An 18,725-nucleotide genomic window follows, 5' to 3' on the forward strand; every position below is an offset into this window, starting at 1 on the left:
TGATTGCAGGACTTGTAACAGAGTTTTCCTACACTCTGGCACTTCTATTTTTACTCAATTACAAGATCTGAATACTCCTCCCACCTCTATACAGTAATATCTTCTGCTCATACTGCTCCACATACAATACTTTTTTAGGGTAGTCTTTTCTTATTGGGCCTATGGACTATTCATTTTATTATTTTATTTCCATGTATTGGCCTACGTAATATTATTTAATGTATCTTCACGTTTGCAGTTGTAAAACTCATCTACTCGTAATTGTATGGGATTAGTTTTGTATCATAAAGATAAAGCAACACTTTCTCAGAATAAAGCAAAACTATGAGTTTAAAAGAAGAAAAAAACTGAGTCAAGCAAAATAAAATACATTTCAAAAATAAAACTATAAGTTACAAACAAATCATTTGTGTAATCATGTAAACTATAAGTATTTTTTCTTTGTTTTAACATATCTTTTTGTTTGCAGTTCTTGTTTCTTCTTTCTCAATGATCAGACTTTTGCTCTCGCTGCAGCTTTCTCGTTTGCGCTCCCTCACTTTTTGTTTGAGATTCTGACACAAACGTCCCAGGTGGGCGGGACTTTCAGGGGTGCGTCCCCATTGGCTACTCAGTTTTTGAGTGACAGCCCAGTCCTCCAGCGATTGTACAGTGCAGGCAGCTGCGGTGCGCCAACAACACCTCCAGAAGAACCAGGATTTCAATTATTATAATAAGTGAAAATAAATATATATAAGTATTGACCATTTGTGTTGTTTGTGCTGTACTATACGGTCTGTTTCTTTATTGTGTTAAGTGAGAAGTAAAGCTGTGCTATGAAAGTTAGCTTTTGCTAACTTTAGATCCATAACAATGCAAGCTAAGTAGCCTAACAGTTAGCTACATAGCTAGCAGTGAGTGAGCGTTCAGACACTGGCGCACAAACTCAAACGGACTCGTGTGCCTGACTCTGATAGCCTACCAACAGGCTTTCATAATTCTGTTTAGATATGCAAGTAAATAAGCCATGATAGCTTATTTTATTAACACGCTAATTTGATATGAAAATCAATGGAGGCTGAGTTAACTTTGTAGGAAAACCTACCGTCCATGATGCCCCTGAGCTGTGTTTTATTTGTTAACTTCATATTTTTCTCCAAGTAGGGAATGAGTCCTTACCCCAAGTGAAGGAGTTCAAGTATCTCGGGGTCTTGTTCTCGAGTGAGGGAACAATGGAGCGTGAGATGGGCCGGAGAATCGGAGCAGCGGGAGCGGTACTGCAGTCGCTTTACCGCACCGTTGTGACGAAAAGGGAGCTGAGCCAGAAGGCAAAGCTCTCTGTCTACCGGGCCATTTTCGTTCCTACCCTCACCTATGGTCATGAAGGATGGGTCATGACCGAAAGAACGAGATCGCGGATACAAGCGGCCGAGATGGGTTTCCTCCGCCGGGTGGCTGGTGTCTCCCTTAGAGATAAGGTGAGAAGTTCGGTCATCAGGGAGGGACTCGGAGTTGAGCCGCTCCTCCTTCGCGTCGAAAGAAGCCAGTTGAGGTGGTTCGGGCACCTAGTTAGGATGCCACCTGGGCGCCTCCCTAGGGAGGTGTTCCAGGCACGTCCAGCTGGGAAGAGACCAAGGGGTAGACCTAGGACCAGGTGGAGGGATTATATCTCTTCGCTGGCCTGGGAGCGCCTTGGGATCCCCCAGTCAGAGCTGGTTGATGTCGCCAGGGAAAAGAAAGTTTGGGGCTCTCTGCTGGAACTGCTACCCCCGCGACCCGACCACGGATAAGCGGGAGAAGATGGATGGATGGATATTTTTCATTTCCTAAAACATTTATTTTCCTCTCATATTAACAGTGTGGATCATTGAGACAGCGTGGCGTCCAGAGTCTTATCCCGTTTCCCCACTTCCTCTGAGGGGACAGCATTAGATCCGGAGGGGGGGCATGAAGAAAGACCTGCACCATCTTCCTCCACGCTGGGCGTTGCTGTTATCCCTTGGCTCAGTGTAATTTAATTTGACCAAATGTCTTTATTATACATTTAATAGATTGTATTATTATCCACCTTTTTGTTGTATGTCCTTTTATTTAAAACATTCTTTGAAACTTCTACTTCTGGTTCAAATTTCAATAAATGTAATTTGTATAATCACTCTTTTGTATTTATTCTACATGGAAATGTTAGATTCCATTCAAATCTGTTGATTATTCAGATCTTCCTCAGTCTAGGAATACAATGTCGAGTTTTTAATGCTAAATGTATATCATTTTCTCACAGGAAATAGAATGAGACAACAACGTTTTTATCCATTGTGTATGAATGCTTCAGCTCTTCAGACCAACATAGTAAGATGTGAGCATGTTCCTAATTGTGTTGGTATGCAACCTAGGTCTGGTAAAAGCAAATCTGCCACTTTTATATTGTAGAATTTGTTAAATTAAAGCAGTCTTTAATTGTTTGTCCTAAAGATAGCAATATATGCTTTTGAAATGTCTTTGAAAAAATAACAGTATACAGTTTATATTGTGTATTACCTTTAGCTTGAAAATACATAGATGTGTTTTTTTAATCTATAAAATAAATAAATAGACAGACACTTTATCAATCCCAAATTGGGAAATTATTTAACAGCAGCAGTGTGTTCAGGTATTAACATATTTAAAGTTGGAACAAAGTATAAACTACACAACACAAGTATAATGCACAGCAATCCATAAAATAAGTCTGATATGTTCATGAAACTCCCCAGGGCCCAAGAGTTCAAAGCTTTTAATCTCAATCAGATCCGATCAGATTTTGAAATCCCACTTTTTGTGATCCAGGATCAGACAAGTCGGCCACATTTTGTCCCTGGAGTTCAAAGCAATTCAGGATAGGATCAGTCTGATCCAGATTACGATTTTTCAACATGACTAGATCCTGAATATCAGTGCTTTAATCCTACTGATCGCCATCTAGTGGATATGAAAAATAATACAAGGAAGACAAGAGACCACATTGCAGAGACATCTATAATGTTTAATTATATTTTTAAATACATAAAGGACATCAAATCATAATGAAATCGTAATTAAAAAAAATACTCCCACTAGGGTAACAACAATAAAGCATTCATTCAAAGGCAGCTGGATCATCCAGGCGTGCTTTGAGGAGCTGAATTCTCAGTGAGGTTTCAGTTTGCTGAAGCCGGCACAGCTGTATTTGTTCTTCGTCCAGACGGATCTGCATCTCTGCCCTCTCCGTTTCACGGCTCAGCAGAGTCTCATAGGCATCATCCCTCTGCTCTGGTTTTCTGGTGCGCTTGCATTTTCTCTTTAGAGGTGGCTCTTGCAGTGTGTCATCAGGCCTGGCTGAAGGTCCAGCTTCTGAATCCACATGGGTCAGGAGGACCTCATCTTCAATGGTGTGTGTCACATCAGGTGCATTGCCGACCTGAAATGAAAGTTTATCAATATACTTTATACCCCTTAATAAGATGATCACAAGCATGCAACCTGGACAATTGTAGTACTAGGATGCTATGTAAGACATAATAGCCATTGTAGTACTCTGAAAATAACAATTATACAAGATAATAATTGTAGTTCAATAGGAACAAGGATAAAATCACACATACCTGCGACTCACCATCCAGTACAACGTTTGGTATTCCATGTAAAGATTGTGACTGCTGACCACCAATGATATGAAGTACCACATCTGTGTATTATCCCCTTTTATGTGGTTTGTTACCCGTCTGTGGGCTTTTAGCCTGGCTGTGGTCTTTGGTAGCTTGCTGCTTCAAATTCTTCCACCTCAACCTCACTTGGTCCACCGTCCTCTTGTGTCCAGATCCTGTGGCATTCACATTGTCTGTAACTTCCATCCATATTCCGCTCTTTACTTTAGTCGCTCCACCCTCTCTGTTAAAGCTACCAACTATGGAGTCATAATTGTTCCTTACACCCAGCAGCAGTGCATGGATCTCAGCAGATGTAAAATTAGGCCCCTTTTTGTCCATCTTTCCAACTCAATGGTTTGGTCAGGTCAGCAATTAGTTTTATAGGTCTGGCCTTGCTATTAATTACATAATTAACCACAGGCCCTAACCAATCTGGACATTCATTCCAGGTGTGTATTTGCAATTAGTTGTTATTCAGAGACTGATGTAGGCCTACTGACTGAAACAACAGTCAGCACACAGTCATGGCAGGGATTGTTCACATCTTCCATGCTGGAAGGAGAGGTTACCGCCAAAGGGTCCACACCGAGCGCCCCAAACCTCTCCAACAGTACACAACAGAAGAACTGTACAATCGTTTTCGATTTGGACTTGATGACATCAACTACATTGCTGATCTGGTCAGGCCACAACTGCAGTGCAGAACCTTGCGGAGTCATGCTCTGACTGTAGAGGAACAGGTCCTCATTGCCCTGCACTTTTACGCATGTGGAACATTGACACAGGACAACAGTGGGTGAAGTGGTGACAGCTGTGTCTGATGCACTGGCTCGCCTGCTGGATCACTTTGTGACTTTTTCCCACTGATGGCCAGATTGCCAAAGTGAAGCAGAAGTTTTTTCTTCTGGGAGACATGCCCAACACCATAGGGGTGATCGACTGCACCCATGTACATATTCAAGCACCTCGTCAGAGGGAGTGGGAATATGTCAACAGGAAAGGGAGGCACAGTATCAATGTGCAACTTGTGGGAGATGCTGACCTTGCCATCACCAACTGTGCTGTGAGATGGCCTGGGTCAGTCCACGATGCACGTATCTTCAGAGAGAGCCGGTTGTTCACTGAATTCCAAACCAACAGGCCGGATGGAGTTATATTAGTAGACAGTGCCTACCCACTCCTACCATGGGTGATGACACCTTTTCCCACGGCCAACACTCCTTCACAGATGCGCTACAACAATGACCATGGAAGAACAAGGTGTGCCATTGAGCGCTTGAATGGAGTACTGAAGAGGCGTTTTGCATGCCTCAACTATCTGAGAGTGGAACCCCAAGGAGCATGCCAAATAACACTGGCTTGTATTGTGCTACACAATATCGCTGTCCATCGCAGAGTCCCCCTCTCTGACATCGATGATCCCCCAGAGCCCCTCGCACCTGCTGATGATCTAGGCCCACCTATGGATTTCCCTCTAAATGAGAGACTGAGTGGTGGTGCAAGTCGAGATGCTATTGTCTGCAATTACTTTTGAAAGGTGATGACAGATGATGGACTTTTTTTTGTTGAAGATATTTTTTCTTTAATCTAAATGACATTTGTGATTGAAAATCTTTGCTGTGATACTTTCATGAGCATAAACATTTATGTCATCAACATTTGGTTGAAAACAAAATGGCCACCACAAACGTGAGCAAAAAATGGAAAAATAAAATGTATTTCCCATGAAGGCTAAAAATTGTGCATTATTTCAGTTAACAAACTTTGCCATCTAATTTAAATTGAAACATATTTTAAAATAAATGGTACAGTACATTTTGCTCTGGTAATCCACTGGAAATCCACCCCTCTGGTGGGATCAGGATAATCCAGTTTGTTAATTGATCCCAATCCTGTGTTGTCGGTTTGAACTACCCGTTTTGAAGATTTGATCCAGATTAAAGCTTGGATTGGATTTCCTGATCTGATCGGATATCAAAGTGATCCTAATCTTGTTTTTTGGTTTTGAACTCCCCAAAAGATAAATCTGATCTGATCAGTAGGGATTAAAAGTTTTTAACTCTTGGGTCCTGGGCCCTGGGCCCAGGAGACACCAACACTAACGTGGCCGAGTGGACTCCGGAGTTTGCTGCATGAGTTGCACTGTATGATATGTGGTGTAGTGGGCTGTCACTCAAAAACTGAGTAGCCAATGGGGACGCACCCCTGAAAGTCCCGCCCACCTGGGACGTTTGTGTCAAAATCGAAAACAAAAAATGAGGGAGCGCAAACGAGAAGAGCTGCAGCGAGTGCAAAAGTCTGATCATTGAGAAAGAAGAAACAAGAACTGCAAACAAAAACCTATGTTAAAACAAAGAAAAAAGACTTGTAGTTTACATGATTACACAAATGATTTGTTTGCAATTTATAGTTTTATTTTTGAAATTTATTTTATTTTGCTTGACTCAGTTTTTTCTTCTTCTTTTAAACTCATAGTTTTGCTTTATTCTGAGAAAGTGTTGCTTTATCTTTATGATACAAAACTAATCCCATACATTTCATGACATAAAACAGTCTCGCATGCTCCGCCCACTGCTCTGCGTTTCGATTGGCTGCTGGGGATATCTATGCTGCGGGGTACCTGTCTGGGTCAGTGTGCGAGCAGAGGGATTCAGAACAGTTGAGCCCTGTCAGAAGAAGAGAAATGTTGACCGTCTAAAGCCCAACATGATTCAGTTTGTTATATTCTTCATCTGGCTTGCTGGGGATTTTAAACTCGTTTTGAATTTACCGACTCTTGGATCTAAAGACAATCCCAGACTTCTGAGCAAAGGTATACGCTTCTCTTCGCCGTTATGACTGAAATGTTTTAAATGTGTTTTCCCTTTAAAAATGTCTCTAATCAGATGTTTTGAAAACTCAACTAAAGAGGTAATTCTGTATTGAGATCCTTTTTAAATGTTATTGTCCACAATGATCCAAAACTTTATTCAGTGAACTATGCAGTCAAATGCTAATAACAGCGTGATGATATTTCCCCTTTAGGTATAAACTGCGGTGGATTTGAATACCCAGTCTATCAGAAGCACAGTGTGTTCTTCTATCATGAGGACTCAGAGGAGATGTATGTAGGAGGGACGAATTTTGTGCTGAAACTGGATGTGGAGGGCTCTCATATTATGGAGGTGGGTGTTTCTGATCTTTGTATTTAGTTTATTCACATGCACTTGCCTGTAGGTCTATATTCTTTATCAATGGTTTATTGATGGACTCCCAGCTTGATTTCTTTGTGGTTCAAGAAGTTGGCAGTTGTTTTGTGATGCAGATGGGGTCATAATAAGATTTGCAGCAGATGGCTGACAGACACATGGTTTCAAGAGGAGTCTAGGGAGCATGCATTTTAGCAGCAGGGGGTTAACTAATGTCACAATCCGACCCTGATGACATACACGTTTTTATAATAAAAAAACACAGGAAAGTCAGACAACTTCTGTTTTTATTAGACCACAAAAATAATAAATGACAGGCTAATGATTGTTAATTGTTTTTGAAGAAATTAGAGTAAATAGCCTCTGTGACCGTAATTCAGACACATCTTAATTAAACTAATGGCTACTGGTCTGTGGGAGGAGCGGCTGAAGCTGCTTAAGAAGAAGAAGACATTAACCTAAGTGAAATAGTTTTGGCCCAAGAAAGCCATATATTATCCAGCTATCTCTTACATTTAAAAGCCAATCTATTAGGCAGAGCTTTGAATGAAGCATTCTCCATTGGTTAAGAAGTGATTAAGTGATGTTTTTCAATATGGTATTGTTGTCTTTATAATACAATATTTCATTAAAAAACTATCCTTAAGTGAAACCTTAATTAGTTTGTCCACTAATTGATGTCCCCTTGCAGAATTTCTCGCTGAAAGCCCCAGACCAGCAACACTGCCAAGAGGTAAGTAAGACGACAGTGAGGGCGGTGGTGGCGAAGTCGATAGGGACTTGGCTTGGGAACTGGAAGGTCACCAGTTCAAGTCCCCGAAAGACCAAGTGCTACCGAGGTGTCCCTGAGCAAGGCACCGTTCCCCACATTGCTCCCCGGGCGCCGTTCAAAATGGCAGCACACTGCTCCTAACACTAGGATGGGTCAAATGCAGAGAAATAATTTCCCCATGAGGGATTAATAAAAGTTCATCTTAATCTTAATCTTAATGGTGTTTGTAATAAAAAAAAAATTACAGGTCAAATTACAGGTTTTCTAAAAAACATATTTTAAAAATGAGATGTATGATCAGTTCTGTGTGCTGTCTTGTTAATAGGGCCAATGTGAAAATGTCATCACAGTGATTGAGAAGTTTCAGGACAGCATGTTTGTCTGTGGAACAAATGGAAACAAACCGCAGTGCTGGAAGCTTGTAAGTGTTTGCGTCCATCACGGAAAATGTTATACTTTATGTCACATGTGTCTGACATACTGTCGTTCATGTGGCTAGGTAATTTACTGGCAACCATATGGAAATGAATAAAGCATGAAGCTCTTTGGTGTAGCTGCTGTGGTTTTGCTTACACTTTAATCAGCATCCTGTGTGTAATTTCGGTCGGGTGTTCAATGACTGGTGTCTGGATATTTTCCCAGCAAAACTAATCCCGATATTCTTTTTATTTTTATTTTGTTCTACAGTTTTCGTCAGTGAACAACCTGTCTCTTGAAATAGTGGATATCTATGAGGGGATGGGTATCTCTCCGTTTGTGTACACGCACAACGCCATTTCGCTCACTGTAGGTATGTTAAGTACAACTTCCTGCACAACCATACAGTAACCCAGTGGTTCTCAAACCTTTTCTGTCAGGCCCCTCCTTTGGAGGGAAAAAAAAGTCGGGCCCCCCCCAACACAAGTCAGGTTCATCGGTGTAAGCAGGGGTAAAGTGCCATTTGTATAGGTAGTGTGTGGACCTCAAATAGGGGGGTCCGGGGGCATGCTCCACCTGGAAGATTTATTTTTAAATATTGAAGTTAAATGCATCAATCTGGTGCACTTTGAGAGCAAAATGAAGAGATCTATGGATACATCTCTCAACACCCATTTGAAAGAGACCTGTTAACAGATTTACTTTTTCTTTATGGATATTTTACAAATCAGCCTTTTAAAATGTATTCTTTTTTTACTGTCATATAGTATTTCATGCCTGTTTTTCATTTATTCTCTTATTTTTGTATAACTACAATGATCATATAAACGTGTGCCTCGGAAATAATTGTTTACATTAATGGTGACCAAAACGTTTGAGACCCACTGAGATGACACTAAGAGAGTCCTTTAGCTCACTGAGTCTCTCAGTCTGACAGGAGAGGACTCTCCTCCACTTTGTTGTTGAAAAAACTCCTTATATCCTTTAGCGTAGCTCGCTAGCACCAGAAGCTAACAACAACGATCTCCGGTACCGGTGCGCTCTCTCTCTCTCTCTCTCTCTCTCTCTCTCGCACACACAAAATGGCTCGTTCCACACACACACACACACACACACACACACACACACACACACACACACACACACACACACACACACACACACACCAGTGGCGAACCGTGTCTATCACAACTGGACCTTCTGTAGACACACACAGAAGGTGTGTGTGCCCTCCGCGGCATTATAATGTCCGTCTTTTCACTGAATTGTCGTCTTGAAAAGGGTAATCACAACAATTCCGCAACAACTTCATCTTCACCTGTTGCACTTGTCATTTCAACGTTAAAAACAATAAAACGGCATAAATTGTTTCGTCGCATTCTCAGATCCTCTGTCTCGAGACAGTTAACTAGCGGGCCTTCTAGAGTACCCTGGAACCGAGGGAAACTCTGAAAGAATACGCCCATTGGCTACAAATCAATATATGATTGGTTGATCAAACTTTCAGTCCAAACGTACGCTCTCATTCAGTGCAACGGCCAGGGCATCCTATTAAGGATATAGAATACCTTGGTTGAAGGATATTCTACCCAGAGACCCAGAACAAGATCTGATTGGTTGCTTTCTTTTCTAACAACACCACTGAAATGCGTAGTACATGGTCCGAGAAGGACAAACAAATCAACGTAACACTGTAATATTACAGATGAACAACACAGATATCGATTTTTTGTTTGTTTTATCTGAGTGTTCCAGGGTATTCTCTGAATACCTTGAAGGCCCTGACTGTTCGCCACTGACACACACACACACACACACACACACACACACACACACACACACACACACACACACACACACACACACACACACACACACACACACACACACACACACACACACACACACACACACACACACACACACACACACACACAGCGCCGAGCTTTAATGAAACAGAGACCCAGACGTAATAGTACTGTATCATATTATTATTATTATGGTTTTTCCTCCTGGTCTCTCGCGCCCCCCCTGTCATGCCTCTGCGCGCGCCCCCCACTTTGGGAACCACTGCAGTAACCCATGATTTTAAAGGTTTAAAATTGTGCCTCTGGTCTACAGACTTATGTAACGACATTATGTCATGTGTGATAGAAGAGTTGGTAACCAGTGCACAGAAATATACCTACTCAATAATTAAACATCTCTGAGGATTTTCATTTGATGCTATTTGCAGAGGGGGATCTTTATTCAGCTGCACCTTTGGACACGGATGGAAGTTCATTACAATTCAGAAGGAAAGCTGGTAGCAGAACTAATGTCTGGATGTATGACAACTGGATCTCAGGTGGGTAAATGACTGAAGTAAACTCATAATGTTGGATGAAAATCAGCAGGAAATATTGACTCCATTTTGATTACAAAGTATGCTCCATATAAGCACCAGTTTGTCAGCTTGTTTTGTCCCCTCCTGAGAGCTCTTTCATTACATTTTGTTTTCACATGCAACGGGAATGTAAACAGGGAAGCAGCTTGGTAAACACGTCCTCCTCTCATAGAGCCCACGTTCATCTCTGCGACGTGGGTGGAGCAGAGGGAAGAACCTGACAATGAGAAAATATACATATTTTTCCGTGAAAAGAACTCTGATCACAACCCGGAGGCTGACCCCTGGATATCGAGGATTGCCAGAGTCTGTAAGGTACGTTGGGCACTGAAGTGAACTCAGCATACGTCAGTGAGGCTCTTCATTTACTGCAACTGTAACACACAATTTCCAGAAACCTCTTAAGTTTTATTTATACTTATATTGATATTCAAAACAAGATTTAGTATGGACATATGGAAATATTTATGAAGGTCATGTAATATGATCAAAAGTATCAGAATACCTACTAAGTGGACATTGAAGTGAGATTATTTTGTCAACTGCTGTTCCCAAACGCAAGAATACATTTTGAAACTGTGTCTTTAAACATGACTGCAAACAAATCAACCACACTTTAATTAGGTTTTTAAAGCAGTACAAAAATACATTTAGCATAATTTACTAACACAAAATTACTTTACCCTTTAATTGATTAAAATGATGAAACAGATGGTTCATTTGCTGACCACTTCAGCAGATTTGGATGTTGAAGTTTTGTGAGGGTGTTTGCTGTGCCTCCCACAGTGGCCCCTCCTGAATTTACCAGACAAAGGAGATGAAAGGTTTTGTTTGATGTTGACTTTAAATATTTTCCATGAGCCATGTGGGTGAGCCACTATTTATTGTGGTTTTATGATTGGAGAATATCATATTGTCATGTACATATTGAGGTCTCAGGCTGTCTGCATTGATAATATATATCCTGTTTAGCTGCATTGTGTGAAAACAAAGGGTGATGGAAATAAAGTAAAGTGATATCCTGCAGTGTCATGGCTGTCAGGATTTGACAATCGCATACATATATTTATGGCGTCAGACAGTGCAACCATCTGAAGCTAACTAAGGCTTCATGAATAAATCAGGCTTCTACTCCCTCAATACAACTAGCTGTGCATGTTGTCATGTGGTGAAACACAACCTTTCAACACCCTTGTTTTTTGATACCTATGGAGACACTCAACCTGCCCCAAAAGCGGTGAGGTGTTTTTTTCCAGGTCAAGGTCCATGTAACATCAGTCCTATCAAATAACCCTTAGTTCATGAATTTCGGTTGCATGAAAAGTGAAAGAGAGTCTACCTGGTGTAATTCATTTGTGTTATTCTGCAGGTAGATGAAGGTGGATCGAAAAGATTTTTCCAGAACATGTGGACATCTTTTCTCAAGGCCCGGCTCGTTTGTGGATTTCCTGAGAAGTCGCTTTATTTCAACCATCTTCGAGACATTTTTGTTGTGCACGCCAAGGACTGGGTTGACACGAGAGTCTATGGCCTTTTTACAAGCAGCTGGTTAGACACTTTCCCTTCCTTTTAATAACGGCAACTAAGCAACACCATTAGTAACACACTGACACAGAACAGCTTACACTTTAAATTGAAAGGTCAGCATTTTGAAATGTTTTCACCACTCTTCTCCTGTGGAGAGTGACATATCTGCATTACAATCTTGTTTAATTAAAAAAGAATAACTAAGACCTAATACAAATCTGCTCCTGAGGTTGTCATGTATTGTTTTGACCCTCTTATGTAATGGTCCATTTTCCAGACAGGTTACACCCACACATTCAATGAGAGCTCATTTCATTACCAACTATACTTTAAGTCCTACATAAGGAGATGACAGAGAATTAGCACTCTTCTTTAAGATTGGGGAACACAAAAAGCCCTTGGCCCTTTTAGTCAAGGTGTATAGCCAAAGGCCACTCCACCAAATCTGTAAAATTGGCAGGGCTTTTATGTCTGAACTTGAAATTCAACGTTTTTGTTACGGTACGTCCACACAGCAGCTTTTCAAAAATCTTGAAAATCTTGGAGCTGGGCGTGTCTGAAAGCTTGGGGATTTTTTGCGACCAACAACCAATCACATGAATCTCCCGCCCCCGACATACAAAGCAAAAAACTCCGGGGATTTTATGCGAGTAATATATATATATATATATATATATATATAAACTCCCCAAACAGGCGAAAACCTACCAGTTTCACCCACTGTCTCTGCCACCTCCCTCCATGCCTGGTTCCTCCGGTTTGTATCCCGTTAATAGTTCTGGTCGTAAAGAACCGGGTGATTTGCTACCGTAATTTCTCGTTTGGAATATGAGGAAATGAACTGCGGTCTGGTTCTCCCTGCTTACACACGGTTTGATTGGCTGGCGCTTCTACTGTCAGATTTGCATAAACGGGATTTGATTGGCTTCCAGCTCAGCTTCAAAAGTTGAACATTGCTCAACTTTTGAATCCTGAAAATCCTGGAAATCTTCGCTTCGCTCCCCCACAATGCAGTTCGGCGAAAAGTGAGGCAAAGTGACGTCATCCCCATTCAAAGTCAATGGGCAGAGAAGCGTTGGAAGCGTAACGGTACGTCCACACAGCAGCTTTAAACAAATCTTCCAACGCTTCTCTGCCCATTGACTTTGAATGGGGATGACATGACATGGAGGGAGGTGGCAGAGGGACATGGAGGGAGGTGGCAGAGACAGTGGGTGAAACTGGTAGGTTTTCGCCTGTTTGGGGAGTGTATATATATATATATATATATATATATTGCTCTCATAAAATCCCCGGGGTTTTTTGCTTTGTATGTCGGGGCGGGAGATTCATGTGATTGGTTGTTGGTCGCGTTGCTCGCAAAAAATCCCCAAGTTTTCAGACACGCCCAGCTCCAAGATTTTCAATCTTTTTGAAAATGCTAACTTCAGTTATCTTATTTCTCTTTAAGGAACGCCACAGCGGTGTGCATATATACAATAGGAAAGATTGAAGACGTATTTGAGAACTCAACTTTCAAGGGCTACAACAAAGACATTCCCAAGCCAAGGCCAGGAACGGTAAGCATTTGTTTTGTTGCAATGTTGCTGTGCAGAGACAGAATAACATGTTTCTAACAAAGTCTAAAATGTGGGTTTGAATGTGGAAAATGTGTATTTTTATTACTTCTCGTTCTCAAATGTGGTTCAGTGTTTCCATCTGTAGATCAAATGTAATCTATTTGAGCCCAACCCTACTTCTGACTCATGCATAGTGGTTCCCTGAAGGAGGAGCACTTGTTGCTATGTTTTGTAAAGAAAACCCTGTTCCTTCCATCTGTTCCGCCTGTAGTTCAAAAATGATTTGTCCATTTATAAACAACTGGGGATGCCTTCAGCTTTGTAAACCTAAATATTTGCTTAACCTGAGTTTCCTACAAACATCCGGTTTATGTTCCCATTTTCTAAAGTATACAATCTATAAAAAAAACTCTGTGCATGTATTTGTCAGTGTGTAAAAAACAGCAGGAACCTGCCACTGGCCACCGTCAATATGGTGAAGGATTACCCGGAAATGAATGACTGGGTTGAATCGATACATCAAACGGCTCCGTTTTATGTAAGCAGCAACAACTACACCAAGATTGCTGTGGACCGAGTGCAGGCAGCAGATGGGTGCATGCATAACATTCTGCTTCTAGCTACTGGTATGTTCTAGTTGGAAAGAAATACCAGATTTGTCTTGGTCTTTTTTTGTAGCTACTTCAGGTCTGAGTGTTTTCCTGTTGATCTGGCTTGTCATCATGCATAGTCTGTAATGTTGGCGAGACAAAACGTGTTGATAATACAGCATTCCTCTGAGAATATGCCAGAAATTGTTTGTGTGCTGTCCCAACAGATTCTGGGAAGATCCATAAAGTCTTAGAGGCCGGGGAAGAGCCTTTCATCATCTCCGAAACACAGCTCTCCAGCCACTCAACCGTACAATCAATGAAGCTTGACTCCAAAAAGGTATTTTAAATGTCATGCATTTTCCAGCACGGTGTCGTCAGTTGTTTTTCTTGGCAGACACTGGGTGACATTTTCTTTTTTTACGTTCACACAAATTCTATTTATATGGTGATAATAAAGCTCAAGGAGGAAGTATCTTGTAGGCCAACCCAGAATTGCAAGGTCTCCCTTGACCAATGCAATGTGATTTCCGCATTGGATTTCGCTGTATGGAAGGAAATAAGCTTTGTTGCCAACACACCTTTATGATACTCAACATGTTTTGTTCAGCTTCTTGCACTGCTGCAAGGAACACAAAACTACTATTAATGCAGATTTAAAGTAAAATCATGTTATTGTCTCCCTTTTCTTAGAAAAAGTTAGTGGTGGGTTTCTCAGAGAAGATTTCGATCATTGACCTTCAGAGGTGTCAGGAGTACAACCAGTCCTGCGCAGATTGTGTTCTGGCCCGGGACCCCTACTGTGTCTGGACAGAGTTTGGATGCACCCCGAATGTAACGTAAGTTTGAACAGCATGTGCATGTTCTTCTGAATATTGCATTTCTGCAAGAGATAACATAAGATTACATAGAAAAACTATAAAAATAGTATTATAAACAGATATCTGGGGCAAAGTCATTCATCTCTCACAAAGAAATGCACCTGTTTGATTATATTATGTTTTTGTTCACAGTGGAGGCATTCAAAATATCCTTGATGGGAACCGAAGTGTGTGTCAACCATCTGACGAAGGTAACTTATGATAAGACTATTAATAGTGCACACCTGCTGGGGTCCCAGCAACCTTTGGTCTCATCTTTATTTTATCTTCTTTTTTATTTTTTGTAGAGCAAAAGCAAGTTAACCGGACCAAACGGGAGACAGATTCATCATCTACGGTGGATTTGGGGACAGCCCACTCGGTCCCCCTGAGTGTCCCCTTCTATTTGTCTTGTCCTATAGACTCCTACCACGCTGTGTACACCTGGGAGCACACAGGCCAGAGCAGCCCATGTCTACAAATGCAGTCCAACTGCCTGCACCTGATCCCCGCCATGACGCAAGAGAACTATGGTGGCTATGAGTGTGTTTCCAAGGAGAGAGACTACACCAAAGTGGTGAAAACATATCAGCTTAAACAGCAAACGATCCAGGATACAAATAGAAACACTGATGGAAGCAATGGTAATTTAAGAATACAATCTGCATCAGCTGTTGTGCCACAGATAACATGGATCACCCTCACACTGGCTGTCACAGTGTCTGGGATTTTCAGATAGGCTTTGCACAATTGACTATTTTAAACTAAGCATTCCTTTCTTTTTGTAATGCTTTTGTGTTGGGCCAAACCTCCTGTTTTTTCAAACTAAGCATCAACATCCTCAGCCCCTTTGTCCTTGTCCAGGATGTTAGCAGCATTAAGGCTAACTCACTTCCATGAAGCTTGCAACTCAACAATCGAAACAGGAACACACCTGCTGTGAACCTACCCTCACAGTAGTCGCTGTGTTTGGAAGAATCGTAAGAGATATAAGTCAGAAACATGCTGTAGCCAGGTCACTTTGTAAAAAGAGAAGCTTGGACAGGAAGAGAGAGGTGGTGTACGATGGAGCAAAAGAGCAGCACCACCAGTCAGCAGCAGGGCCCAGCTTAAATAATACTGAGGGTCAATAATAGTGTGTGTTTGGATCGTCTCAATATTCGTCAATAACCTCAGTGTCCATCATACATTACTGCAATATCATTGAGTAAGTAATAATCTTTCTTTAAAGCTAGGGGAACAGGGAAGATGTTAGAAGTTAATTCCTTTCAACAAAAGCTTAGTCCAAGCCGAAGCTTTTAAAATCATCCTGGGCTCCAATGGGTGTGCACGGACAGTACAGCACACAGAGTATTGTGGGGCAGAAGAGCGTGCACATGTTGAGGCCATATCTATTAGAGGTCAGACATTTTTTTTAAGTTCCTGTGACAATCCTGTTGACAGATTATTTGTGTTCAAGGAAGGGTGGAGGCAGCTGGGGACCTGCTGTTCAACTCTCCCTCTGTCGAAACAGTCAGTGGTCAGAGAGGCGTTTGGAGAATGTGCAATTAAAATGCTTTGTTGCGGAGGAGACAATATCTGACTCCAAAAACAACAGGCACATCGTTTACTTTATTCATATTTATAACCAATCGATTTTGGAGAAAATGCATCAAGTAAAAATGTGCATTGACATAAAACACATTAATATTAGCTTCGGGATAGCATTTATTTATTTTACTCCCATATTATAATAGTTTTGCGACATCTATACATCTGGTATTGGAGTTTCATATATAAGCTATTTTTCCAGTAAGTTATTGATATTATACAATACAGCTTTATTTATAAAGCACTTTAAAACCTCCAGACCAAAGTGCTGTACAGTCAAACAAACAAAACAAAACATACAAAAAAATCACACAGCAAAGCTCACACACCATAAAACAAGTACAAGTTAAAACAATAGACAAATAAAGTAAGATATTAAAGTAAGACTATGTAAATATTGTCGCACAGTAGCCACAGTTGCCACAAGTGATACTGTATTACGAGAAAATAGATACAAGTTTGAGAACCAGCTTCGTATGTCCATTACTGCAATATGGCTAAAGTTAGCAAACACTAGCATCCAAAAGCTCATCAAGACCTAGTAAGGCTCCAGCAGCAAATCCTGATTAGATTAAATTAAGCAGTGGTATGTTTTATTGTAGAGAAATACCTGCTTTTCCAAAAGTTACATTGTAACTTAAACTACAAACTATTCTTTAAATGTTTAAAAAATAAATATCTTTATTATATTGTATTTTGGTACGATGTGCTAGCATGAGTGTCCTTATCATTTCAAAGATTATATATTTGTGTATGATGATTTCTTGGGAAGTCTACATAAAGAAACTAAAGGGAGTCTTGTCATTCCTCTACACCTGTAAGTGGTTTCGGGAAAGGAGTTGATTTAGTCCTCAGTAGGTCATGCGTTTATCAGACTCAGTAAACCACTTGCAGCTTGAGTACAGACAAGAAGTAATCATCTTTATCTTAATCTGTTTTATTCCGGGATTCAAAGTCTCAACCCTGCTCATGACGGCATCTTGTTGATACAAGAATAATTATTCACCACAAAACTATTTATCTCTTTGGCCATTACTGCACAACAACATTACTGCACGACAACATGGGTGGAGATCCTGCATTATTGTAGATTTTCTTTCAGATAAAAATAATTGTACTTCAAAAGCTTTAAAGTGTTTTGATCTCGCTGTTTTCGAAAATAAATTATTTTGATCTGAAAAAGAAAATCTATAACATCAACACCCAGATCACACATTTACTTGGACAGTCAAATCTGATTTCCTTTCTCAGATAATGAATACTTCTTAACTCTGGCACGACACAAAAACAAACTGATGTGAGTTTGTTGTTACTGAGGTAATTACAAAATTGAAGCAAGGCGTGTTTGCTCTCCTATTTTGGTACCAAACTCTGCTTGTACTATGTGAGGGTCTCACCCTAAGTTTAGGAAACAATCTTTCAACACAATGTGTTTCAAATAAATATGAAGTAATAGAAAGTGCGGTGTTAGGCTCCACCAATACCACAAATGAGTCAGTTGTTTTCAACCGAGGATAAAACACAGTTGAGAAAGAGTTCGCTTCATGGAGACTGTTTAAAACTGTTATTGTGTAGCTTAAACAGCAGTGAGTGCAGTGTGGCTACAGAAGATTCACCTACCGTACAATCTTGCTGTCAGGTCACTTTAATTAGGATCATGGAGTCATTTGTTTAAGCTGCAGTTGACGCGTTACCTGACCTTACAGCTCACTGCCTCCTGTAGTTCAGTGTCTGTCAGCCTGCAGACAGTTGGCAAGGTTACTTGTAGTTCAGGGTGAGACATTCAACATTTTTTCATGTAGCTGCGGTCGACTACACCACTATTAGTCATTGTTTGCTCCAGCCTGTTGAATGAATGCTGTAACCTCTCTGCTAAAGCTGTATGTAACCTTGGCTGCATGCTGTATGAATAAGCATCACTGGGGTACATGTATGCACTTCATTCCTATCATCTAAGATAGTAAAAACATGTTGGTAATCATGAACAACTTTCTTCCAAATCCAAAAGAACATGAGTTGTAAAACTTAAATGTATAAAGTCTGAAACTGCGCCATTGACAATGAATTGATTGACACTGGAAGTGCCCAAGGGAATGGTTTAAGTGTATGAGCACATTTTCTGTTGCACAAATGACAACATTACAATAATATAAAGTTAATTTGGGTACACTATGGGTAAAGAAAATCAGTCT

The 18,725-nt window shown here is 40.7% G+C and overlaps 1 protein-coding gene across 2 annotated transcripts; it reads left to right on the forward strand.

Moving 5' to 3' along the window:
- The first annotated feature begins 6,244 nt into the window (after window positions 1-6,244).
- Window positions 6,245-18,583, forward strand: sema7a (semaphorin 7A (JohnMiltonHagen blood group)). Of its 2 annotated transcripts, XM_034085166.2 has the most exons (14): window positions 6,245-6,456; window positions 6,669-6,808; window positions 7,524-7,565; window positions 7,930-8,025; window positions 8,292-8,394; window positions 10,258-10,368; window positions 10,580-10,722; window positions 11,777-11,955; window positions 13,385-13,493; window positions 13,924-14,119; window positions 14,311-14,423; window positions 14,777-14,922; window positions 15,097-15,155; window positions 15,252-18,583. In XM_034085166.2, the coding sequence occupies exons 1-14, from the start codon at window positions 6,351-6,353 to the stop codon at window positions 15,680-15,682; spliced, it is 1,974 nt and encodes a 657-aa protein (XP_033941057.1). In that variant the 5' UTR covers window positions 6,245-6,350; the 3' UTR covers window positions 15,683-18,583. The 2 variants fall into 2 exon arrangements, with proteins under 2 accessions (XP_033941057.1, XP_033941058.1); XM_034085167.2 differs by lacking the exon at window positions 7,930-8,025.
- Window positions 18,584-18,725: the final 142 nt, after the last annotated feature.

Source organism: Pseudochaenichthys georgianus, chromosome 6 (genome assembly GCF_902827115.2).
Source record: "Pseudochaenichthys georgianus chromosome 6, fPseGeo1.2, whole genome shotgun sequence".
NCBI lineage: Eukaryota > Metazoa > Chordata > Actinopteri > Perciformes > Channichthyidae > Pseudochaenichthys > Pseudochaenichthys georgianus.

Bases quoted from the DNA above. Each gene is read 5' to 3' on its own strand.
- sema7a (XM_034085166.2), top strand. From the start codon at position 6,351: ATGATTCAGTTTGTTATATTCTTCATCTGGCTTGCTGGGGATTTTAAA. The intron at 7,566-7,929 runs GTAAGTAAGACG...TCTTGTTAATAG, and splicing joins ACCAGCAACACTGCCAAGAG to GGCCAATGTGAAAATGTCAT. The intron at 11,956-13,384 runs GTTAGACACTTT...TTTCTCTTTAAG, and splicing joins GGCCTTTTTACAAGCAGCTG to GAACGCCACAGCGGTGTGCA.